Source organism: Ixodes scapularis, unplaced genomic scaffold (genome assembly GCF_016920785.2).
Source record: "Ixodes scapularis isolate PalLabHiFi unplaced genomic scaffold, ASM1692078v2 PGA_scaffold3__209_contigs__length_174095766, whole genome shotgun sequence".
Classification (NCBI taxonomy): Eukaryota; Metazoa; Arthropoda; class Arachnida; order Ixodida; family Ixodidae; genus Ixodes; species Ixodes scapularis.
Genome location: NW_024609868.1, coordinates 141,406,794 through 141,433,893, shown reverse-complemented (window position 1 = coordinate 141,433,893; position 27,100 = coordinate 141,406,794). Strand labels below are relative to the sequence as shown.

General features: G+C 46.7%; 1 protein-coding gene across 1 annotated transcript in view; it reads right to left on the bottom strand.

The window, feature by feature from the left end:
- Nucleotides 1–4: 4 nt before the first annotated feature.
- The window catches only part of LOC8027314 (E3 ubiquitin-protein ligase UHRF1), a 101,886-nt gene continuing 74,790 nt past the window's right edge, over nt 5–27,100 (bottom strand). Inside the window, exons 11-16 of the mRNA XM_040222278.3 lie at nt 17,853–17,959; nt 12,779–12,941; nt 11,243–11,380; nt 7,897–7,984; nt 6,201–6,448; nt 5–657 (exon numbers count right to left, since the gene is read on the bottom strand). Coding sequence (XP_040078212.1) covers nt 511–657; nt 6,201–6,448; nt 7,897–7,984; nt 11,243–11,380; nt 12,779–12,941; nt 17,853–17,959 — 891 coding nt within the window. The 3' untranslated portion in view covers nt 5–510. The remainder of the gene's footprint in view (nt 658–6,200; nt 6,449–7,896; nt 7,985–11,242; nt 11,381–12,778; nt 12,942–17,852; nt 17,960–27,100) is intronic.

Genomic DNA, 27,100 nt, shown 5'->3' with positions numbered 1-27,100 from the left:
GAAGTAAAGCTGCATTAGGGATAACTTTGTTCAGATTCACAGCAAATCACAGCCAACTCACAAAAACTAACAATTGGAATGAGCGAATTTGCAGAACTTGCATATCAAAACACAAGTAGCCTGGACACAAAGATACTACTACTTGGGATTTCGTTTCACATAACTAGAAACGCCACAAAATAGTTGTCTCATCACTATGGAAAATTAATCAAAATATGCATGACTCTTTGATGGTTGAACAGAACATATAAGAAAATGTTTAAACACAAAAAGAAACTAAATGTTTGGAAGAAAGCTTACTTTTCCCCACCCAGGTAAATCACGCTAACAAACGCAATTGCTTGTCACAATTGTTCCACACATAAGACGCCATGGTGCACATATTCATCTGTGATACACTAACAAAAAAAGGACCACTTGTAACACAGAACTGGGAGCACGACCGTAAGAGTCACATTTCAAAGTTCGGCCCAGAAACATGGCGGCCAGTGCCAAGGACACACGTGAAGCTCATCGGCCATTTTCATAGCCAGGAAACAGCGCCTGCAGCACTCCACTAAGCGTCGTGTTCACTTTGAGTTCGTAGTCCTTGCCAAGGTCTTTGCGACAGGTTGGGCAGCAGAACACTTCTGCCTTGAAGGATCTCTTAAGGCATCCCTGAAAAAAGATGGATATTTAATGAGCAATTGCGAGAGATTGCTGTGCCAGCTTAAACCCAAACACGATGAGATTTGCAACAGGTTCACAGTGCTACACTCGGCGACAACTTTTCTTGGCAATGCAGTAGAAAGGAAGAGCCCACGCACAGCTTTATTCAGCGCTCGAAACAGGAGAGAGAATGCATGCCTGTACCCTCCACTGCATTGCCAAGAAAAGTTGTCAAGTGTAGTACGCCGGTGCACTCTATGAGGTACTAGGAAGTCTTAGAACATGGGAGTGCAATTCCAGGGGCCCATAATGGGGCTCACCCCGCGTGTGCGCCAAACCCAAATTGCATTTTGGGTTTGGGTTCGCACTAACCCCTAATGGAGAATTTGGAGAGAAATGGTGTTGGCGAATACGGGTGTGCCCTATCAAGCTTGCTTTAGAACAAATCTATCATGGTCACCACATTATTAGGCAAGTGGCGACCTCATGCGGTCAAGGCTCCCAGCAAGCAGCCATACAGTAAGCAGCAGACGGAGCACGCAGCAGGCAGGGCACGCAACACCGCCTGGTGTAAAGAGTGGGCACGTCAATCGGGTCCGAGGGTCATGTTTCATGCCCTCCGTGCGCAGCCACCTTTGGACGGAGAATAAAACTTAGAATCGTTTCAATACACGAGGGAGTTGGACTGTTATCATCGTCCTTAGCTTAGAACACATACCCACAGGCATAGTCTTGTGCGAATAGTGCATTTTGAGTTCGAAGCGAATTCGAAGCGAATAGTGGTTTTGGCCGAATATTTTCGATTCGAATATCGAATAGTTTTTCCACGCCTTTCACTACCATTGACGAAAACCCAGCTAAACTTGTGAAGGTTGTTCCACTTCTTCATTTATAAGCTAAGTTTAATCTATCTATATTTATGAACTGTGACCTCAGAAGGTCTGGTATCTTGGGATGGCAAGTAAACGACGAATGTGACATGAAATGAATCCTGTAGAGATGGCCAACTATACCCAATGAAGTTAATTTACAAATCTTGCTATATAAAATATTCTTTCTTTAATCTCGAGTTAAAAAAGAATGAATCGTGCATGATGAACGCAGGTTGTAAGGGCATCTCTGCCTAACATAGGTAGTATACTCTTGCATAACAGTTTAATTTTAAAACTTTTACTGCAATGTAGATATACACATTCACAGAGTTTTCATTTATTTTCAAATACAGTCGGCACAGGTGCACCATACCGCTTTGAATGTACGCTTCACTTCCAAGCATGCAATTACAATATTCATACTTTTCAAAGTTTACCGCGGCGGGTTACCCCGTTGAGTGCGCTTCTTACCAAGCACCGGTGCGCTGCGGAGAAGCAACACCCGCGAAGCTCGCTTTCGCGGGTATTGCTTCTCCGCAGCGCACCGGTGCTTGGTAAGAAGCGCACTCAACGGGGCCAACCCGCGGCAATCAACACTTCGAAAAACACGAATAGTGCAGTTCTTCTCGAAGCGAATATCGAATAGTGTATTATTCGGAACTACTAATTGAAATTTCGAATATTCGCACAACCCAACACAGGCACATTCATCTGTAATGAATGGTGCATCAGGGGATCGGTGGCCGAGTGTGTTAGCGCACCTTGGCTCAAAGCACAAAAAGCAGAAGCTCGCGCCGCAAAACCCAGGGATCCTGGGGTCAATCCACACCCCTGCGCATTTGGATCTGGATGAGCGTCATACCAGCATGTGGTCGTTTATCGTCACTCAGTGATGCACGTTAAAGACCCCAGGCTAGCAGACATACTGCACTGGCTAAATTTCTCCTCTACGGCGTAAACCAGCGTTGTGCACCTCAGAGGCAGACTGACCTTACGCCGCATAAATATGAACATCAAATTTGGTTTTGAATGGTGCAGCAGGCTTCCAATTTGCCTTGCCTCGCCTAACCCACCGACTACCGTGCACGGCACGAGCTTCCACGCCATCCAAACAACTTCTGTATCCTTACATTTAGTCTCTGCACAACCGTTTGGCTCGTATAATAAGCTTTTACGGTGAAAATAAAAAAGGAAAAAGAAGGAACATGTTTTCTTACATACTTGAAGACTTTGTGCCAGTTGATAAGTTGCTGAGGAAGGGCAGTTACATACTATTTTGTATGGTATGAAAAATCTCGAAGCACTCGGGCATGTGGAGAATGGAGTATTGAAATGAAACATGTGGCAAAATGCGGCATTTTGAGTTTAGCGCCACCTGTATTTAAATCTTCCAACATAATTAATTGAATAATTTGCCAACATATTCTGGCACTTGTCAGTTTTGCTTCGTAAAAAATTGGATACCTTTGGTGTAAACATTCCAACTATCAAAAAATGTGCAGTTATCGTTCGTGATTGTACAAGCCGCCAGAACGGGTTAAATTCTGCATTTGCATTTTTCTGGAGGCGTGCATGCAGCCGAGTTTGAAAAAATCCTTGTACCAAGCTAAGCCCTCATTTGATTTGTCTTGTCGCGGTGCGAAACGCAACAATAACGCCGTCAACAGGCGTAAATTATTTTACAGCGCTGTTTATGGCTGGGGTTCCGTGGATTTTTCGTTTGCAGTGACTAAAAGCTTTACGCTCGCACCGCCCACACACGCTCGCCTTTCCTGTAAAAAAGATTCAAAGTAAATAGCCAAAATAAAATTGGATGAACGTGCATGCAAGATGCCATTTGTTTTAGGCTTTTGCTTTAGAACAGTTACTACTGCAGAAGCTGGCACGTGCGGTGCATACAGTCAAACCAGTTTATAACGAAAAGCAGGAAATGCTAGGATCAGTTGAATATAGTAGCAAGTAGTTCGATATAGCAAAAAACATTTACAAACAACTTCCAAGATGAGTTTGCTGTAAGGTGAAGACCTTCTCTTTCTTTCTCATCTCTTCACTGCCGCCTTGTAACAATGCGCTGGGATGTTTATTTTTGTTTTGTTTTTTTGCATGCATGCAGTTTGTTCTTTTAGCTTATCTCTACTTCTGAATCGCTTCTCTTTGTGGGCAAACACTTTGGGATCAAAAGATTTTTTTTTTTCTTTTCTGTGCGTGCATGCAGAGTGTATTTTTTTACCTTCCTCTTCTTCTAAATCGCTTCTGTTTGCTCAATTTCATTCGTAACTTGAGCTTCTAAAAATTTCTTTCTTTCCTACTTCTTTTTTGGGGGAAGGGACAGGCTAGAAGACGATTCTTTGCGAGTTTTTGGAAGCCTTCCCTGGGAGAAAGAGTTTGATATAGCCAATATGTTGTTTGTTATAAAACATACTTGTTACATGCATTTTTATTTAAATGTTCCGAGAGTTCGATATCGACAATAATTCGCTGTACGTGGGTTCTTTCTAAATGGGTTTCACTGTAGAAAACCATTTCCTGCATTCTCCTTGATGCTTGGACAATTTAGCAGTAGGTCTATTCAGTAGATAAGTTATCAATAGGCACCATTTTCAAGATCAGCAGACTCTCAGGCAGATAATAAAGGTTTCTCAAAGATTTGCCGCTCTGCGACCCACTCGCACCGCCCTCTTTTTGTCGTCGTTCCAAGCACTTGGTGCCTAGTTTCCTTTCCTTCCGCTCTCCCAGGGTGGCGGTCCCGTGTTGTGTGCTAAACAGCTTCACTTATCATCCACCTTCACAAGGTGGAATGGCTCACAATTTTTTTTTCTAAAACTGCCTATGCAGAGAGCAAGTCGGCTGCTTTTTGCGCAGGAGTGGCGGTGACGTCAGGAAGACGCCGAGCTCCGATTGGCTCCGATTTAAAGATAGTGAGTAGACCTCAAGTCAAGCTGCCTCGAGGTCTACCCACTATCCTTCATTCAGAACCAATGAGAGTTCGGCGTTCTTACGTCACCACAACTCCTGCAAAAGAAGCAGACAAACTTTTCTTCAATTCCTTTTTAATGTCTTACGGTAAAATACTGAGCTGTCGCAATCAGCGGATGCCTTCACTTTCAATAAAAGCGAAAGACATATTAACTTTCTATCCCAGAAAACTTCTGACCCCCCACTGAGCTAACCGAGGCGTTCCTCCAGCGGCAGACGTTTCTCTGAGAAGCCAGTGCAAAGTGATAAAGCTTTATGTGCATCCGCCGATGTGAAGCAAGCTTGACAAGAGCAGTGCGGCTGCTTCGGAAACTAGGATTTCAGCCAGACCCTAAGCTATTCCTATATCGTTCTGACAGATCAAACAAGGGCCAAGCAAGAGCCGGCCCCACCATGTGCCCCGGCTGTCTCGAAACTAACAAGCGCCCATTCCCATTTCTTGTGATTAACTCCAACTTGGGATTTTATGGTGTACATATTGTGAGAGATCTGCTGAGTGAGCAGTCTAGCTCATCCTTGGTGCACTGGTGTTTGGCACTCCAGCTACAGATCAAACTGCTTGAATGGATTGTTGTACGACTCAACATATACGCTGCCAAATTACCTGGCACACAAACAGAGTCAAGCAGCAAAACTATAGCTCTAGATTGAAATGCTTTCCCCGCTATTACACCCATGAAAGCCGGTCTCGTTGAACTCCCATAGGAATATCTGTACACTAAAATGCCTTTGTAATTGACTCTGCTGAACCAGCTAAAGCTTTCTTTGTACAAATTCCTTCATTATAAGGGCCGAGTGCAAAAAATAGAACATAGAAATTGATTGCGAGCCATCATGCAGTGTTGCACCGGCTCGACATAGGGGCCGTTTTTGAGTGGTTCTGTTGCTTAGATTATGGCATTAGGGGAGGGAAGCCGCAGCTCAATGAGAACACTCTCGTCGTAGACCACTGATCTAGACCGGAAGCGGGCAGATTTAGCCGGGAACTTTGGGCTGCATTTCTGCACATCTGGTTCATTTACGGTAGATTCACCGAGCCATCTCTAATCTTCAGAGAAAAAATCTCAGTGCATTTAACTCCAACTGTAAAGTGCCGAGCCGCAGCCTGTAATCGGAAAAAAAAAAAAAAAATGGGTTAAAAATTTGGCAGTATCCAAAAAAAGCTTTGTAAGTGATCACATCTAAACACATCAGTTGAAAATTCACAGACACACCAGTCTCTTCAGTAAATCTAACAGGCCTTCTGCCAAGATGCCCACGCATGAAGGAGAATGCTCAGAGCATAAATATACACAAGCTGCGTGCTACCTACTCGAAAGATTTAAATTAAACACTGAACTAAGGCTTTGACAAAGACACATGCAAAGAGCCATTCGTTTTAGATTTTTTTGCATTTAGGAGTCACTAGTTAGTCCTTAAGAAGAGTCACTAATTATTGGCTGTACTAACAGGACTGCAGCGGAACGGGCATCCGCCACATCTGCCGTCGCTGCTGCGAGGCCGCCAAGATCGCAGCCCACGACGACCCGACGTGTCTACGTCGTCAAGAGACCTCGTTTTAGGATGCAGTGAATGCGCCAGTCGAAGAGACGTTCCGGGCACCTTAGTCTTATGCAGGCTGTTCCCGGCATTTCTTTCAGTGGCACGGATGGCGCCACACGCCCTGCGGTAAGGCCCAGCCCGGGAAGGACTTGTCCGACGTACCTGGCACAGGTTGTGGGAGCAGGGCGTGGTGACCGGCAGGTAGGCGAGCTCCTGGCAGCAGACGCAGGTGAAGAGCTCCTGCACCCGGTCGAGGAATGCCTGGCGCCCCTTGCCCAGGGTCAGGCACTCCTGCCACAGCCGCTCGTTGCAGGCGTCCGCCCGCACTTGCTTGGCCAGGGGGGCCTCCAGGGAGAAGCTGGCCGCACGCTGCTTCTTGGGGGTCGGAGACGACGCCTCCGATGCGCCCCCTGCAATGCCGTACCCTAGAGTCACGGAGTGTCTCCAGAGCACCGCGTTCCATGGCGTCTGCTTTACCAGAAGTTAGAACTAATCGGCTTCCACGTTAGAGGATATCGGAAGCAGACATGGCAAATGTCAACCATATACAGTAGAACCTCGATAATTCTATCTCGGTTTATTCAGAGTCCCAGATAATTTGCAAAATTTCCACGGTCCCGTGACTTCTCATGAAAATATGACCGGATAATATGAGTACTCCATGCATGCCTACCCGGTTAATTCGTCGATTTAGTCTTCCAGGTTCAATTTTTAGTCGCTAGGTGGCACCAGTTGGCATCCAGATTCGGCAGCAAAAACAAAGATGGCGCGCGTCTTCGCTGATCCGTTTCCTGTTTGCTGGTTCATGCGCTTAGTAGTAGTCCCTTTGTATTTTTTCGGCTTGGGCTGGGGGGGGCATTGGGCAGGCTAGTCACTCTTGCCTCAAATGGAGTTCATAATCGGTGTCAGTGCTCGGTATTCTTGGCGCCACGCCGCTGTGGTTCGGGTCGTTACTGAACCACAAGTCAGCGATTTAAACAGTGACGAGAGTCGGCGACAAGCGACGGAGATTTCTCACTGTCGCTCGTCACGTCGCTCAGCGCTTTGGTCGCTTGCTCCCGTCGCTTTCATGATGCTCCCGACGCTTTCACCCTTGATGAAGCATTGTTAAATAAAAACAAACATTGACAAACGCGAGAACCCGCCCCTTCGTATTGCATTTGTCGCTCGCAATGTTTCTGCTGTGATACGCCTTTGCACAGATGTTCTCTGGCGCTACGAGGCAGCACCATCAAAAACAACTCTGACATAATTGTGTATTTGGATTGATAGTGCCAACAAGAGACATTCCATTTAGAAATCGCATCGCACCGAAAATCCCTAAATACGAAATGCACAAAAGGTCAAATAAGATCCTTCAATAAAACAGAGTGCTGGTAGTGATACAAGATAAAGTCTACCTCTTTCGAAAACCTTCTGACCCGTCCCGTTGTTCCTCCTCAATTCCGAGGGAAGGAGACACTGCCAGCCAACTCAATCGTATTCCCTCCTTTTTAGATAGAAGATTCAAAGAAAGTCTGAGCAAAAGATAAAACTCTTTTCATCATTATCCATAAAAAAAAAAAATTTCTTTTGGAATTTTTGTAAACATTTGTACTTCTTGCCATTACACGAGAAACTTCAAGGGACATGGGGAGCATTTGAAGCCAATGCAATGTTGTATGAGCATCATGTGACCTTTGGGAGGGGTGCAGTGATGCGCGGGATTGGCTAGGATGGCTTGAAGGATCCACTGCGGTTTAACGCAAGGTAAAACTAAGTGTAGCAGAAATTATCCCTCTAAACTGGGACACTCTGGCTGAATGTCCCAGCACCCCCTGCAGGCGCCAGAGGGGGTAGCACCAACGGAAGCACTTACCTCGGGAGCGCTTTCCCTTCTTGGCAGGAACTTCATTCTCCGAGTTGTGTTCTTCCCCATTCTGAGGCTCTTGGTACCCCTCGGGATACTGCAACACACAGACCTTCCTTAGCTCCAGAGACACTAAACGGGCAGTCACAGTACAATCTCAATGACGCGGTCACGGTTCATCCGAATTCCAAGATGATACAATTTTTTTTTTAGAAACCTCGACTGAAAAGTTTTATTTGCAATGCGTTACATTTTGGGATAGTGCGAATGCTCTCTTGGGCCGCGGCTGACGATGCGAATACAAGCGCCGCGCTCAAAGTAGTAAGGTCCCTGAATTTTAAAAAATATCGAGGGACAATGAGGTAAACAACACTGTGGCGTTTCCGTCGCTCAGGTGGCAGTAAAAATAATTAATGAAAGAACACCTTGATATTCCATTCTACAACCTGAGACCACATTCCATTAAGCCACAAACAACTCCTTTGCGCAGCCGAGGTAGTCGCGCTTCTAGCTGCCGCGGCGTGAAAAACTGACTGCCACAGGGCCACAGTTGCCGCGGCTAGAGAGATACGGTCAATGGGAGGCACGGGCAGAGACGGGCGCGCACCAGACTCGGAAAGAGGACTTGGCACGCTCTCTTGACCAACCAGAAGCCGAAAAGAATCCCCTAGTGGTGGTAGCGAGAAACAGTTCTGATCAAAGGTATATCTTCACATATAATTTGGATAAGCGCGTAAGTGTAGTTACTCTTTGTGGTTGAAAGTAGGGTGCACGTGATGTTTTGATCATGATCATGCAGAAAGTTGTAAGAAACGAATGCGCCGCTCAACTCTGTTTTGCTCGGACAGAGTGCGACCGCTCGGACGGCAGATTCCCAGCCCTCGGCGCTTGGTGTAAGGATTATGTCGATCGTTCCGCTAGTCGCACTCTTCCACCATCATTCTGGATGAGCGTGATCGAAACATCACGTGCACCATATTTTCAATCACTGAGAGTTACTCCGATGCAGTTATCAGGTTTGTTTCTCACGACCACTGCCAGGGTATTATTTCCGGCTTCTGGTTGGTCACATTCGAATTTCTGAAGACTCCTTGGAACACGCCCAGCCCGCTTTAGGCCAATGGCGCCTCCTGATTTGTCTCCTATACTTCCCAACGAATGGCCAAACTCTCTACATATATGGCTCTGTGCAAGCCCTAACCGAGGCTCTTTAGCCTGGAGGCAGTGCAATATTGGTGGTATTGCACAGCCTCTGGGATCGAAGTAAGTTTCTCACCCAGAGACATCTGTTCTTAACGAAGCTGTATGCATATTTTATTAGAAATTTTATTGCACATATGAAAACACATTAAAAAAAACTTTTCACATAAAAATTACATATTCTTAAAAAACTGAAAAAATTTTGTATTTTTACCTTTTGTTCTGAAATTTAGTGTTGTATCTTCTATATAAAGCACGCTTAAATTAACAATATTATCGTTTTTAAATAGGCTTAGATAAGAGCTTTCATTAGACGTTTCTAATCCCTTACATATTTGTACATCGAAACCTACTTCGATTCAAACTTGGCCCGTTATTGTCAAATGTGCAAGATTCAAGAATTTTTATTTCATAAAATCAAATAAAAACACATTTCTAAAGAACTGGAACCCATGTATACAAAGTTTTAAAAAGCGTATGCACAGGAAAAAACATTTTTAAAACATGATGGATGGAAAAAGATGTTATAATATAAATTTTTATGACATTGTCAAGAAATTTTTCTTAGAGCTATATTTATTTGTAGTTGGCGCCCACGGCAGCTGCCACTAGTCACGTGGTAGACCTGTGCGCCATTGCGCTGTGCCGCTGCTGCCGCAAGATACGCTGGAGCCGTTCAGCGCCGCCGCTGAAGTCCCCAGAACACCCCCGCTGCCACCGTACGCTGAGCATGGCATGCCGCCGGCTGAAGGCGTTTCTCCATGTTGTCGCGAAAAGAAAGCAATCTGGAGGTCGCCGCCATCAATTTCTGACTGGTGCACAGGTCTATCATGTGGTGCTTGCACTTTTTCGCCATCTTTCTATGGTCTCTAAAAGTTACTTATTAATCATCATTTTTTTTTTGTTGAGCCCATAGGAAGCTCCTGAAAAAGTGCAAGCACCACAACCATAGCAGCCATTTTTCCACAGGGTCCCGCGGGAGCCAACTAAAAATTCGTTTCGTGCCATAAATATAGCTCTAAATTTTTTTCCCCATTTTTAAATGATTTTGTTGATACCCTTTTTCCAATTAAGCTGTTTAAAAGAAACCTCTTTTCCTTTGCATATGTTTTATAAAGCAGCAATAAAAGCTATCATTGTTGTGAAAGAAATAACCTAAACGTGGCAAGACTCCAAAATGTGTCACTCGTGAAAACTGCAAAAATGGCGAGACCTGCCTTCTGCCCTTTCAAGACCCAAAACTTAAGAACAAAAATATTTTTGCAGTTTTAATTTGCACTTTTGTTCTAGTCGCAAAGTTTCCGTCAACATGCACAATTTGAGATGAAATCATCCCTATATACTCTCATTCATGGCGCCAGAAAGGCAGCACTACACTTTCTTCCCAAGCATATGTGGAAAAAAAAATGCCACCATAGAAAAAGGCATGTTAGTGGGCTTCAAACTTAAAAAAAAAAAAAAAAAGACTGGCATAGAATTTAATAATATTTCAATTAAGAATCTCTTTAGTGATACTGCACCCACAAAAAAGAAAGGTGAAGGTTTTTCCTTCGCTGTGATGCATCAGTGGATATTAACTATGCCTGTGTACAGAAAATAGAAAAGCAGCTTCCTGGACACTGTCACTTATCGGTGAAATGTTGGCAGGGCTAGCATAGCACCCACTGTACCGTAAACTGAACTGCTGATCGGAGAGGTGTGAAGAGGGCCACACCCTCTAGAAAACAAGGCCATAGCTAAGGATTATCCGTGTCGCCAAGCGGAGGCCAGAGCGGGGCATAGACTGGACAAAAGTGCTGCATCAGTGTTACACCTGGGGCCCATGTTCTAACCAACCCAGCACTGTCAAACAGAAGGGAAGAGGAGAAAAGTCTGTTTGTCTTCCCTATAGTTTTCACCCCCCCCCCCCCCTTTTTTTTACAGCATCAGAGAAACCATGCTGCTACTGTTGCCAACGTAGCGGCAAAAAGTTTATGCAAAGTATGTGGATGGGGAAGAGAAAAAAACTTAAAACAATGAGTGTTCAACTAACTCTTGGCAGTGAGTGCACTGGCAAACCACTGGGCTTTTATGCACCTAGTTTTGGAACCTAGGATTTATTACAAACTCTGTACGAGCAGCCGAACCATCGAAGCCACAGAGAAATGGCCCCCACCTGCATTGTGAGGCCCAGCTCCTCTATGTGCTTCTTGCCAGCGGAAGTCCAAGGGGGAGGGGTGGGGTCGTCCCTCCGGAGCAGGAAACGCCAGACAATGAACCCGGACTTGCCTTTCTCTGGCCAGTACTTCACCACCTGCGCACACGACGGCCGTTGGCTTCGCTGGACTCGTGCTCCTTCGTTCGTACACCGCCACATAGACCTCGTCCGAGTCCACCTTTCCTCAAACGAGGCCTCCGCGTCTGCTTTTCCGTCAAACCTTCGGATGTACAACCGTAGCGATTTCGATGGGAAAGTAGTTAACTAAGAGGTACCGAAAAGACTGAAAACCCGAACACTGGGATTTATTCCAGAATGGTGAGCCGCACTGAGCTTCAGAGTCGGCCACCATTTGTACCAGAGCGTCACCCGTGCTTTGTTGTTTTCAGTCTTGGACAAAAATGACCATGATTAGCTCTCTGTGTGCTCTGCAGGAAAGTGGACGGTCGGGCTTTATTCATAACCAGGGCAAACAATAACTCTAAAAATAGACGAAGGGAAGTCAGTTTACCTCGAAATGACATCCTATGTCTTGCTTCCAGAAAGACAATTTGGAAGATACTACGGATGCTAGGCAATGGCCTTTAGCGTAGATAATGCAGTAGCCATTATACGAGTGACTGCCAGCTTATAAAATCGAGAACAAAAAAAGTCGCCCCTTCGCAGTACTAGCATGGCAAAGGTAGCAGCAACACAGAATGTGGTGTGTCAGTGTTGAGAAACGGTGCATAGATGTGTAGACCGGATGGCGAGAACCGTCCCTGTGTTATGCAAAGTATGTGTGTGAGCGTTCCTTGGATGTCTTACTTGTGGGCGCCATCTTTTGCGGTTGCAGCGTAACTGTGACTTTCTCGCAGCCTGTTGAAGTGTGAGATGCAGTAGACGGAACGTGCGGTAAACAGAACAACTAGAACGCGGCAGCACAGAGCAGAGCTCTGGCACCAGCTTAAAGAAAGAGCCACCAAACACTCAGAAACCCATTGCAACAAGGAACTATTTTTTTGTCTGCTTTTTTTGCGTTCTTTTTCTCTGGGGAAGCCCAGAGCGCACTCGTTTTAAGGAGCAAAGCGCCGCTGTATGTCTGACCATGTGATATTTTACCCCTGCTGTGAGTACCACGGAGGCACTCGAGGAAGAGGTTTGGCTGGCACTCGTATCCAATCAGTGAACTGAGAGACGCATCAGTGCTCCGCTGGCAGTCGGCCTGTCGACTTCTAATGCCTGGTACCTCACCGGATATGGTTAGGTACCAGCCACATAAAATATTCTGCATTAAAACACAATGTATTTCATGGGAGTTGGAGAAGTGCATAAAGGAGCTTTTTAGTGCGCAAATTTCATTAAATTGAGGTTTGAATGCTTTAAAAAGGCAAAGTTTTCTTCAGAGTTCACAGTGAGCAGGTCCAGCTGTTATTGAGACTGAAATTAGCTGGTGTACTAGTTTTGCTACCAGCCCAATTACTGCCACAACCCGATTGAAGATTGACGGCCCACCTTGTAGATGCCGTCGTAGCGGCAGCCTTCTTCTGGGCAGTACTTGGAATGCTTGCGTCCCTTGTAGCTTCGCAGGACTCGCACGGGCTTCCCGGCCCGCCAGTCCTTGGCTTCTGCGCCGTCCTTGGCATTTAACTCAGCCGCACAATTGCGCGCCAGTGACCTGCGCAACACGAGGCCCACAAGCTTGCGTCATCATCAAACAAGATCAGGCAGTAATTCAGCACTTGCTCGTTTCAAGGAAAAACACACCCTAGGAATGGCGATCTTTTAAAAAAATCTCACGCTTTTGGAAAATAGGCGGATCAGCTTTCAGAACTTGTAAAGGATGCTGTCCAAAAGTTTTATTGCTCTAAGTAAAGTATTTACTCCGAAAAAAAGAATTTTCAACGTGCTGGCAGCCGTGCGTGTGTGTTGATGATGCATTTGATCACACAAATTAACTATTTTCAAAGCGCGCTCCCTCCATGTTTTTTAGGATTAGCGTGGACAGGAACCCCTGTTGGAATAAGCATCTCACCCTCTTTCATTCTGTTCAGAGCATTGTTTGTGATATTGTGCTCACAGACCGTAAAACACTGTAGAAAACATGTCTGCGCACGCTCTTATTGGTCACGTTGGCGAAACAAAGAGCTCCATCTCGCTAGGACGAGCCACATGACGTTATAACGGTCTCCTAGCGTGTGATTTCGGTCAGTCGTTCCGTTCACTAGTTGCTCTATGTGCCCTCGACAGACGATCCCAAATCCGATGATCCCGAGAAGCAGCTAGGCCTAACCGAAAGCGAAGAGCTCGACGACTACCGCTTGCTTGACGTGTCCAGCATCAAAGCATTTGTGAGTGCTTTGTTGTGCCCTTAGTGCACGGTATCTTTTCTCGAACTGTCAGAGACCGGGAAGTGCGTCCACCTTACATTTGTTGTCCTGTGGCCAACCTGTAGCACGAGATGTGAAACAAAGAGAGCTTCAATGCCTTGGTGTGGAAGAGGTGCCCCAAGGTGGAGTTTGCCTCCCGTGGAGCTTTGCCGAGGCACTCGCAGTCCTTGAGTTTAACCTGGGGACTCAAAGAATCGAGGAAGCTTTGTCGGAAATGGGCACCCAGCCAACGAGCCACTAATGGTGAATTCCACTCATAGATTCGGAGCACTTTACAAAATTCGCGAGGGAGGCAAAATTCCGCTTCGTGGGACCCGCTCCGAATCGACGAGCGGAGGATAAACTCGCATTCTTAGAGCGACCTCCCCTACACCCCTCCCCACCGCTTCCCCCTCCGCCGTTTAAAATGGCCGCTGATCGAACTTGACAAGCCCACCAACGCCTCAGCCGACTGATCTTTCAGACGCAGAAATAACACGAGACACCAGGCCGGGCAAAGTAATACGTACTATGGCACTCATGTTGCAAATAACGAAGACGTCCACATTCGGCACCGTCGCATACCTTTCGGCTGCGTCGAAGCGGCAGGGGACGGACAGCGATTGCCAGCAGTGGAGTTCAGATTTCTGGTACGACTTTAATAAACACAGAGGTAACAAACCATCACTTGCACGGTTTGCCTAATCTCTTCTTGCTTTATTGCACAGGAAAATGCCGGCAGAATGCAGTGTAAAAAGGTAAACAATCATTGGCTGCAGAATGAACAGGCCTAACCTTGCGTCTGCCTCCGGCTTTTCTGTCGCTCTTTTTCTCGTTCTTCCTCTCACGATCACAGATGTCAGCGCTTACGATTTACCACGCCCCACAGTCCTGGCTTTGTATCCCTGATCTACGCGAGGTGGAAGCGTTCAAGCCGTCACAATCCCACGTAAACAACCGACGCACCCGAACAGATCAAACTCGACGACCCAACCGTGGCCCGACTGGCCCGCCAACCTCGCCGCGCATGTGCACTGCAGATTTAGAAGGAAATGGCGAAGGCGCTCTGTCTACTTCCGGAAAGATCTGTGAAATCCCGCAGAGCAAGTTCGGCAGGGTTTGAGGCGCTCCGTGGAGCGGGCGTTGCGAGAGATCTACGAGGGAAAAATGACCAGCTCGAGCCAGATCTGCGAGCGGAATATGAGCGCTCCAATTTGAGCGCTTTTGGAGCGCTCAAGATTTGCGAGCGGAATTCACCATAAGCATCGTACGGAGAGAGGGCCACCAGGACGAAGGTTGCGAAGGCCCAAGTGAAAGTGCTCGAATCCTCCAAAATGCCCTAAAAAAAAAAAAAAAAAAAAAAAAAGAAGAAGAAGAAGAAAGATAGAAGCCAAGGCTAAGGCACAGAGGGACTATGCAAAGGAAGGATTGACATCTGTCACTGGAGCACTTTAGATGAAATGGCAAGCCCCATCTAAAGTAAAACACTGTGGGAGCTTTCAAACGAGTTTTCTTGGCTTCATGTTCTCACCATTTTTTCACAGCTCAAACTATCGTTCCACAAGTTTAGCACCCCCATGTCTAATGCATGACTTTTCTGGCGTAAAATTTGTCGGAGAACTCGGCTATGTGCTTACGTTTTGCAAATTATTATTTGTTCACACAAAAATTTTGACTCTTGCAAATCAAAAAGAATGAAAAATTGATACCATTATTGAAAGTTCCTTTTTACGTGAAATATGGCCTTAAAAATTATTTCAAGCCTACTACCGATTAGTTTAGCCATTCAGTGTTATATCCCAGCAAAAAATTGTGGCATTTTATTCATATTTTGCAACGATAGTTTTTTCCCTCGGCACTGCTAAATGTACATTTTTTTTTTTTCAACAAAAAAGGCTGTAACTTGTCAGAAAATAGACCTTTTTTGTTAGAAGTTGGTGTACTCTCCCAAGTTTTCATGCTTGATTGACCTGGCAGAAATACTTAAAAGTAGACCCTCCAAGGGAGTGCCTCCCCTTAAAGGGTTACTACTGTTCTTTTCCTTGATTTTGTGGTTACCATGGGTTTTAGTGAAGGAAGTGTCCCTGAATTACGAGGTGTCAGTTTTTTTTTTTTTTTTTTGATGCCTCGTATAGCTTAGTAGATATCTCATCTCAAAGTTTTGTTTAGGGGTCTACAATGAAATCAAAACTACCAGCTCAAGCATATGGTAACCCTTGTGATCAGCTGCATGGCCATCATGCGACGCAAAGCTCATACTGCAATACAGCAAAACATGAGACTGGTTCCGATCAGTCAAGTCAAGAACGGTTCCGATCAGTCAAGTAAGGTGCTACGGCTGTTTTACTGCGTTGCTTCGTAGACATCGAACATCTGTAGTTGCCGGCCAAAAAGCGAGTTCTCCACAATGAACGCAGGCCCAGCACAGGCTAAGAATGAGCCACCACTTATCCCCTGAGAAGAACTACAAACTTAGTGGTATGCAATGCACGTTGCAGAAGCACCGTGGAAGCTAATCGTAAGCTCGTGCTGAGCAGGAACGGACTAAACTAAGACCGCCAGTGAATGCCATCTTCGGCACTACGACACGCTTGAGCCAGCAGGGAGTTGAATGATGAAAATTCCTTATTTGGAAAGGGCTGTCTCCTAGGCCTAATGGGGGGAGTGGGGGGAGGGGGAGGAGATCACATACGACAGTCGATGCCCGCGGCACTTGCAAACCTCCGCGGGGAGAGCAGTGTGTCCAGGGTCTGGTCATCATTACCTGGAGTGGTCCACTCGAGGAAAGTCTGAACGTGTCGCGGGAGGTGCTGCTGCCGGAGATTCTGGTAGCCAGGACAGTCCCACAGCATGTGCTCAACGGTCAGGCGGGCACCCATTGTACACGATGAACACGATACAGCGGGCGCAACCTCTTCGTCCAAGTCAGAGTTCTTTCCGATAAGTCCGCTATTGGGCTAGTATGTCCTCAATTAGCGCAGCCCCTGCGCGGGCCTTGTGGATTAGAACCCGAGCTCCACGTGGCAAGCTTGGCGGCAGCGGGAGATCGTTCGCCGGAACTTGCTCCTTAAGGGTATGTCTTCGTTCTGGCTTGGCTGCACCAAAGCGGGCGGTCGGATGGGGGTCGTAGGGTGCGGGAAGGGCCTGGAGCGCCGGGACGAAGCGTTTGTTTCCTTCTTGCTTACCAAAGCGTGCGTGGCTTCGTTGCCGACGTTCGCTGTGTGTCCCGGTACCCAGTCCACCCTCACCTCCACGCCGTAGTGTCTGAGGAGCATTGAGCTCATGGTCTTGATGTCGCAGGCAAGTGTGCCCATCCTGGGGGTGTTGCCAAGGCGCCTAATCGCCTCTCTGCTGTGGGGGTAGACAACCATACGTTCTCCCGCCTGGCGTGGTCCTTGACGTGCCTCTTCGTGCACCTTGTGGGCCGCACACAGTATCGCAGACAGTTCAAGCAAGGAGTTATTAACCTTCATTCGCAATCAATGAGGAGCACTTCCAAACTACGGCCGCTAAAACATAACATAACAAGCAGAAATCATCCGCTAGGACGGCTGAAAACGCAGCAGAAAAACATGGCGAAAGAAGCGGCGGTACAAACAAGTTACCTCCTTGAGAACAAAAGTAGCAGCATGACATCGAGGCACAAGGTTGCTTGACAAATAGCAAACTTGCTGAGTGTCCACTGAGAAGCTGGTGATAGCATTTTTAATACTGGTTTCAAAGTGGATCGCGGTTTTTCATTAGTGTAATATTTTGGCAGTGCTTGCATTTACCGTAATATCCGGAGATATATAGCCCGCCTAAAATCGATAGCAAATCAGAAGAAAATAAGGGGTGAGCTAACTTTCAATGTGCCATAAAAAAAGGTGAAAAAATTTTAGTTTCAGATTTTGTGACCCTCGAATCTTGCGATCGCAGAAAGGGGCGATGAAGCAAAAACCACTGTCTTTCCGACTCAGCAATGTTCGCTTATTTCTCACCATGGTTAAGTAACACTGTTTTTGCCCAGGTCACCATTGGCCAGGGCCCAGCAATTAGTAAAAATGGGCTATCTTATGGGGGTGGGGCATCTCGGTATATTACAAGATCTGCAGGATTGGCTCCGTCTCCAACACGCGCTCATTGCCTTCTGTCGGGCTTCGGCCATCCTTCTGCGGACGTGATCTTAAGCGGCCCCAGAGTATCCCTGGTGTTTCCACCAAGCAGGCTGGCTCGCTCACTTGTTGTACTTGGTGAGCTCCTGGTTGCAAGACTGCTCGGCTGTACGCTTGTTGCCCGAAAGGTCGCGGCCCCCGCTCCCCGTGTAGAGGAACTCGTCGCCATCATCCTGTATACAAAGACAACGAGAAATAAATAAAATAAAATAAACTCAACCAGAACCCCAAAATCGCCATTTTAGGGGAGAGCTGAAATCTGTCACGAATGATGTCAGTTTTAGACAAGGCAATGGAAGCTGGAACAGTTTTACACTCTATCGGGTAAGCACATTGCACAGGATTACTTTTGATTAATGAAAAGGCAGTGAGTGCGCAGGCAGGCTAGCTGGTGGTAGTTAATCATGATGTTTAAAACCCAAGACTGTGGTGGGAGAAAAAATAGAAAACTTTAAAGTCGAAGGAAAAAGGCGCAGGAGAAGACGTCTTTTTCGGTATTAGTTTGTGGATAACGAGAGGTTTTCTGCATCCTGGCAGTGCAGGCTCTCCAGACCTAGCTGCCTGCTACAGTGTAGACCGCATATAACGTATGTCGCGGGAGTCGCGAAAATCCGCACTATAAGCGGTACCGCACTATAACCAAAACATCAATTTTTCAGGCCAAAATACATGCCATGAGACAACTTACACTTGTGAAAAGAATTTATTTTATGTTAAATGAAAAATAAAGCTTAGTTTGAGGAAAGTCTTTATTTCACCTGACTAGTACAGTTCTGTCTCAAGTTTGTTACACATTTTGAAAGAAATAGCAGCTTTTGCCTGGCGCAGCCTTTTAACGGCGTCGCGGGTTGCGGACGGACGTTGAGAGCGTTCAGGATTGCTAACCCTAATCACTTTTCTCCGGAGGTGAAAACGCGTGAAAATTCGCATCCTTCACACGGTACGCGCCAGTAATACCTTGAACTTGAGCGCACGCATGAAATGCGCCAAATAAGAAATCCGGGCGATGTTCGAGGACACAAATGCTTAGAAATCACCACTGTAGTCGAAGTAAACAAACACGACGACACAGGCGTTTCTGCCGTCTTGAGAGCGCCGCCACGACATCGCCGCACGAGTAGGTGGATCTTCCCTTCTAGCACGTGCTGGGTTATCATAGCGACACACAACGAAAATTCACAGTCAAGGATAGCGCTTTTACGCGGAACGATGAGATGAACGCCGTCTACGACGACGATCACAACCGACGCCGTGCTTGCGGATAGAAGCAGCCGGCCCGCGACCGGCATGTAACGCGCGCAACACTTCTCCTCGACCTGCGATTGGTCTGTCGCTGTGGTTGTTTGTTTCCAACGCAGCGGAGGGACGCATGCACGTGAACGACACGTGCGTGCGTCCCTCCGTCGCTATGGCAACTGAAGCCTTTCGCTTCTTCGAGCAACTCGGCTGTGGAGCAACTGCCACGCGAGTGCCGCTTGCTGCTCCCGCCGTCAGCGCCGTTATCTAGTGTCGCACAGGGAAGCGTGCTCGCTGCTCCGGTCGTCGGCGCGGCCGGCGGGCTGTGCCAGAAACCGCACTATAACCGGTATTTCCCTTCGCGCGCCTGCATTTTAAGCGGTATGTAATTACATAGAGTTCTATGGGAGACGAACCGGTGGTTTAAAAAAACCGCGCTATACCCGGTCCTGCACTATAAGCGGTTACATTGTAAGTGGTCTATACTGTATATAGGAATACTATAAGCAAATTCATCGCTAGCTCAAAAAATCCCTCTTTGTTGGAACCTCTGTTGATTGAACTCTTTCCGTACCACACCCATTGGCCATCAATCCCCCGTGATCAATGGATTTCGCGCACTGCCAGGCTTCAAATTCGGCGCCTTGAACACACTGCGCCATCTCGTGAATAGCCGAAGAACTACAGCTTCAATTTTGATTTTGTTTTATGCTCTCTCCCAGGCTGGTGAGTTATCAGAAATAAATCTTTGCATTGATGGCACCTGTCAAACATGGCATCCTGGTGTCATTAGGGATTGCTACAAAAATAGCCTCATCGCACCATATAGCTACTTTTGCTGCTTGTTTTTTGGACGACAGCGGCAGTGAGGACTGTGGATGATGTCGGATCAATTGACTTGAGCTCCTGCAGCAACATTTCATTTCCGAGCTGCAGAATATCGACGGGTGCTCATTGGAGATTGTCATCCGACGCTACGAGCTGATGGACCAATCTGACAGCGACATAAGTGTGCCATTACGGTGTTTGCCGTGTTTCTGTACCTGTTTTATAACCGCTGAACCAATCATGAACAAAAAAAGCCTGATGACTCGCGTTCTTGATGCTGCTTGATGCGTCTGGACTTAAGCTGAAACAAAGTATAGGCTGTCCTGAGCCAGGGTACACATTTTTTGTGTGCTGCAAGCCATAAAAATACCAGCAGAGGAGTAGCCAGAGCAGTGCTATGAAGAATCAAGGTCTTGTGCAAAAACAAAAGTGTTCTTGAAGACATGCACCCCCGCATGACAGCGTCTTTGAAAGGCATGACGCCACAGATGCACATGTTCCGACAGACGAAAAAGACAGTATCAGCTGGAGCTTTCTAACTTACAGAAGTGATAGTGGTGTGTATTGGACACACTCTGTACTTTAGGACTTTTAAAAGTCATAGTATGATTTAATACAGCCAGGAATGATTAAACTTCTTGTCCTCATTTTTGCACAAATCCAGAGTTCAGTATTTGAATTGAACTTTTTTCAGACATAAATATAAACCTTATTTTCATGTAAAAAGCAGTTTATTGGCCGCACTTTGATGTATCATATTTAGCAACGTGTTTCTTAAAATAAAATCTTTTTACGTCTCTTAAAAATCACCACTTTTCTCCGTAATACGCAAAAAGTTACTGAGCACCCCTTGAAAACATTAAGATTTTATTTGCCTCATTGCAGTCCTGCCGTTTTTGAGTTCACAGCTGGCAGTTATAAAGGATTGTGCTAGGGCCACGAATATCATCTGCAAATGTATAAAACTGGAGTGCAAAGGGCAAAGCAGGAGCATATGTCCTGTGCATTTCACTCTGTTGAGCTTTACTTTTGCCTTTACCGAGCACACGGAACTGTCTCCTCTATACTCTATTTTCTCACAATATTATAAAATACAGTCGCCGGCCAATTATTCGGACTTGGAGGGGACCCCTGAAATGGTCCGAATAATCAAGCAGTCCGAAAAGTCGGTAGATGAAAAAACTTGCCTTTATTACGCCTAAGCAGGCTTCAAAAATCCGTCCATAGCGGTTTGCTTCATGTTACGCCTGCTCGCGATCATGTCTGCTTGCATTTGCGCGAGCATTGTGTTCCCGTTGTAGACATTCAACAGCAATGTTAATCCGTTCGTAATGTCCGCTGTCAATGGTTGCGGGCGGTAGTCGTCGTCAGAGCCTCATTTTCTGCTGATATGAGGAACGAGATGAGAGGCTCAAATCCACGAGTGCAAAATGTCAACTGGCGATGCGAAAGCGAAAGGAAACAAAGCAAAATAATAATAATGATGATGGTGATGACGTGCAGCTAAAAGGAAAAAAAGGGCTAGCATAGCGTCACCGAGCGGTAGGACTCAGGAGTACAGTGTAGACCGCATATAACGTATGTCGCGGGAGTCACGAAAATCCGCACTACAGTACAGACCACTTACAACGTAACCGCTTATAGTGCAGGACCGGGCATAACGCGGCTTTTCTAATCCACCGGTTCGCCTCCCATAGAACTCCATGTAATTACATACCGCTTAAAATGCAGGCATGCGAAGGGAAATTCCGATTATAGTGCGGTTTCAGAAACAGCCCGCCGACCGCGCCAACTGGCGCAGCGAGCACGCTTCTTTGTGCGACACTAGATAACCAAGATAACGGCGCACAACGCTGGCCGCAAGCGGAACTCGCGGGGCGAGGAGGTTGCTCGAAGAAGCGGGGAGAAGCGAAGAGAGAAGCTTCAGTTGCCATAGCGACGGAGGGACGCACGCATGTGTCGTTCACGTGCGTGCGTCGCTCCGCGGGGTTGGAAACCGCAACGACAGACCAATCGCAAGTCGAGAAGTGTTCGCGCTCGTTGCATGCCGGTCCGCGGGGCGACTTCTTCAATCCGCAAACATGGCGTCGGTTGTGATCGTCGACGTAGACGGCGTGGTGGAAGCTTATCATTCCGCGTAAAAGCGCTATCCTTGACTGTGAATTTTCGTTGTGCGTCGCTATGATAACCCAGCACGTTCTAAAGGGAAGATCCACCTACTCGTGCGGCGATGTCATGGCAGCACTCTCAAGACAGCAAAAACGCCCGTGTCATCGTGTTTGTTTACTTTGACTACAGTGGTGCTTTCTAAGCATTTGTGTTTTCGAACATCGCCCAGATTTCTTATTTGGAGCATTTCATGACTGTGCTCAAGTTGAAGGTATTACTGGCGCGTACCGTATAAAGGATGCGATTTTTCACGCGTTTTCATTGCCGGAGAAAAGTGATTAGGGTTAGCAATCCTGAACGCTTGCAACGTCCGTCCGCAACTTGCGACACGCCAAAAATAAAATATGAGATAACTATACTGCTAGGACCCATTGTATATTCCTATAATCCTGCTAAATTTGTTATGAAAATGGCACGGTAATTTTGTGGATAAATCGATTTATATGCAGGTCCTTCGGAGGGGCGGATCCGAGCGGAGCTGGAGGTTGGCCATGTAGCCAGCCTCCAGCGCGGTGTCTCGTTGCACGCACTCACAGACTTGGCTCTCTTGGCGTCTCGAGCCTCAGCTTCCTCGTTTACCTTCCATGTTTCGAGCATGCGGTCTGTGACGACTACGACGTCGCTCGCCTTGTCGAAGTGTTCGACATTGAGCGCAGCATCGATGAGAGCGATTGCTATCAAGAGCTGTTGGAAGCTGTGCATTTTGACTGCGAACTGCTGGCGACCAGCTCCAGTGACGACGAGTTACGGACGAACTTGCCGCGGTCACCGTCGTCCGGGAATATTTCGCAGGCGCATGCAGGGTGGAAGGTCAACAAGCCGGGGGCGAGAGCAAGAATAACGCTCGGGTTGCCGAGTTGAGTGAGCGGTTTTAATCGTGCCGCGGCGAGGAGAGTTTGGGGGATCATGGGGGCGCCTAGAATGAGAGAGCGTTTATGGTCACGTGGTTTATGGACACCATGGTGTGACTAACTTGGGCAGTGTTGCCTGGTCGCCAGATGAAAATGATGAAAATTCGTAAATTGAATATTGCAATTACCAGAGCTCTAAAAATCGCGTAACTTAGTGTATAAACTAAGTAGCCTATGAGCATTTTATTTCAAGAATAATCTATCCGTTTAATTTTCGTGCCATAACCCCTTTAAAAGGCTGCACCAGGCAAAAGCCGCTCATTTCTTTCAAAATGCATGACACGCTTGAGAGAGAAGTGTACTAGTCTGGTGAAATAAAGACTTTCCTCAAACTAAGTTTTATTTTTCATCTAATATAAAATAAATTGTTTTACAAAGGTAAGTTGTCTCATGGCATGTACTTTGGCCTGAAAAATTGATGTTTTGGTTATAGCGCGGTACCGCTTATAGTGCGGATTTTCGCGACTCCCGCGACATACGTTATATGCAGTCTACACTTAAAAGCGGTACCGTGCTATAACCAAAACATAAATTTTTCAGGCCAAAATACATGCCATGAAACAACTTACCTTTGTAAAAGAATTTATTTTATGTTAGATGAAAAATAAAGCTTAGTTTGAGGAAAGTCTTTATTTCACCAGACTAGTAAAGTTCTGTCTCAAGTGTGTCACACATTTTGAAAGAAATGAGCGGCTTTTGCCTGGCGCAGCCTTTTAACGGCGTCGCGGGTTGCGGACGGACGTTGCGAGCGTTCAGGATTGCTAACCCCAATCACTTTTCTCCGGTGATGAAAACGCGTAAAAATTTTCATCTTTCATACGGTACGCGCCAGTAATACCTTCAACTTGAGCACACGCATGAAATGCGCCAAATAAGAAATCCTGGCGATGTTCGAGGACACAAATGCTTAGAAATCACCACTGTAGTCGAAGTAAACAAACACAACGACACGGGCGTTTCTGCTGTCTTGAGAGTGCCGCCACGACATCGCCACACGAGTAGGTGGATCTTCCCTTCTAGTACGTGATGGGTTATGATAGCGACACACAACGAAAATTCACAGTCAAGGATAGCGCTTTTAGGCGGAACGATGAGTTTCCACCACGCTGTCTACGACGACAATCACAACCGACGCCATGTTTGCGGATAGAAGCAGCCGGCCCGTGACCGGCATGCAACGCGCGTGAACACTTCTCCTCGACCTACGATTGGTCTGTTGTTGCGGTTGTTTTCCAACGCAGCGGAGGGACACACGCACGTGAACGACACGTGCGTGCGTCCCTCCGTCGCTATGGCAACTGAAGCCTCTCTCTTCGCTTCTCCCCGCTTCTTCGAGCAACCTCCTTGCCCCTCGAGTGCCGCTTGCGGCTAGCGCCGTCAGCGCCGTTATCTTGTGTCGCACAGGGAAGCATGCTCGCAGCGCCGGTCGTTCCAGAAACCGCACTATAACCGGTATTTCCCTTCGCACGCCCGCATTTTAAGCGGTATGCAGTGATGTGATTGGCCTAAGCCATTTTGGAGCACCTTTCGGAGCAGCCAAAACAGTGTTTTGGAGCAGCAAATGTGGCTTTTGGAGCAGCCAAGACAGTGTTTCGGAGCAGCAAAAGTGGCTTTTGGAGCAGATATTCTTAGAAGAATAAAAATATTCGTTTTAAGTGTGCTTTGACTTCTGTAGTATTCTAATGTGACGTGTTGTGACGAAATTGATGGTATGCTGCGCTGCGTAGTTACGCGGAAGAAGCACTGTTTTTTCCGCGCAACTACGCAGCGCAGCATACCATCAATGTCAAACCAACTAGCCCAACTCCAAGCATTATGTGACGAAAGTTCCTGCTTGTGTTTTTACTAGTGATGGACCGAATCTGCCGAACTTCAGATTCGGCAAGTTCGGCAAATGCCGAACTTATGCAGGAAAGTTCGGCAAAGATTCGGCAAAAATTCGGCAAATGACTTCGCACGCGCGAGAACGCGACGGAGCCTTGGATTGCAAATGGACGCCGTGCAGTCGTGCGGTTAGGCAGTGCAGTACAACCAGCGGTTACGGCGCGGTGCGGGGTAGGCAACACGGTAACTGTGCGTTTGTGAGCGACAGAGTGAGCGAGTGTGCTTCTCTTCAATATCTCCTGCCTCAAGAATAGAAGATCGATCAGCAATTTACGCAGTCCACTGCGCAAGTGACAAATGATGCGGTGCATTCTGAAACATTGGCCGAAAATTATTTTAAAGCCCTCTTCGCAATTATAACAATTTTGTTTTCGGCTCAGGAGTAGTGTGTTCTAAAACAAAATAATATTGCTTTTCAATTAGTGTTATTTCGCGATTTTCATGTATCTGCATAAAACTAAACACGGAACTATAATGCTCTACGTTGCACATCCGACATTCACTCTCCCTATCTTCCGAAACGTTCGTGTGTGTCCTAGCTAACACCAGGAACATGCATTTTAAAGGTTAAAAACGAGACGTTGCGAATATGGGACGCACGCTTTCATGAGAATCTGACGTCAAGTGACTCAAATCCAAGAACATGCATATTTACAATATTATTATTCTCTCTTCTGGTAAAGGCTAAGCAACCGTTGCATTCGTTTTCGCGCACAAAACAGTGACTCCCAGAGAAAGGAAGAACGCAGCGTTACTGCCTGCATTTTAGCAATTTACACACACATGCAGGCTTGCGCTGATCATGCCTCAAAACCGAAACTCTCGTAAGCCGATTCGTGACTCCGCCACGCTCGCTTCTACCTAACCTCGTTGTCACGCCTCTTCTGCAAGGAGTCACTAAAATTGCTAGTAAACACACAAAAACGACATCAATACAATTATCTTGTCGAATATCACCTTATTTAGTAATAACTATGTCAATATGCATTACATGTTGCATTTAAGTTAAGAAAAAAAAAACATAAAACCTTTTTTTCGCCAGAAAAGAAACGAAATATCAACGAGTCTGGTAACAATGTATTTCTGCCGAATCTTTGCCGAATCTTTAGAAACGTTCGGCAAAAGTTCGGCTTTGCCGAATCCCAAGGTTCGGCGCCGAACTTTCGATTCGGCAAAAGTTCGGCCCATCACTAGTTTTTACTGCTGAGACATCCCAGAAGTGTACAGTGCTGCAGGCGTTGCCGAGCATATCCGAAAAAAAAAACCGCTTGCCACCGTTTTACTGGTTCCCGGCGAACCAGAGTTTCGTCTAAAAAAAATGGATTGCAAGCGTCCCGGCTGCTGCCTCTGCCGTGCAATCAAGTTCACGAACACGTGAGGGCAACTTCAGAAGGCTTGCAGTTGCGCGTGCATCGTCGCGCAAGCGGAGACAACGGCTGTTCGATCGAAACCGAAACCATGTCGCTCTGCTACGTCGCCAACTGATTCCCGAAATTGTATGCAAAATGAAACTGTCGAGCATACGACGAAGAACATGCCAGCCACACGTTCTAGTCAGGCAGGCAAACAAGGTACAAGCTAAACACATAAAAAAAGCAAAAAAGAACCAGAACGCATCGACGTAACACATCGCAAGCCAGGGTCAGAAAGTTTTCGGAGCGCTTTTTGCAACGACTGAAGTCGAGACAAACAAGGGCGCTGTGCGGGTTCAGCGTGCATACATTGCCTTCTTTGTTTTAGCTCACTTCGCTTCACCAACTTTCTTTCGCGGCAGATTTTTCACGTAACCGGAATCCCTCTCGGAAGAAAGCCCACCGAGAGAAACAGGTAAGCAAAACTTCGACACAGCAGTCTTTGAGTTAAAGAGGGATTTTTGTAGTAATGTATGATTAAAAGGACAGGAAATGTTGATGAAAATACGGTGGTACTTAGTTTCATTTTAGAAAGCGTCATATCTGCAGCGACGTGGGGACGGCAACACCCGACGTCGCGCGAACACGCTGACTGGAAGGCAGGGACCAAATATAGTTTTCTCAGGACTGTTGCTTTCAGGAGCGAGTGCTTCAGTTCACAAACTAACTTCCGCCGCGCAAAAACGCGGTTTCGTTTCACAGCATGACGGCATGGCGGGAACCCGGTACGTCCCCAAGGGGGTACCCGCGTCCATTGTTGAAAATATATTAAAAAAAAAAAAAGACGCGAGACGAGATCCACGGGACGACGAGAGCGCGAAACGCCAGATGGCGGGAAAACCATGCAGGACCGGATGGACAATTGATGTAGGGT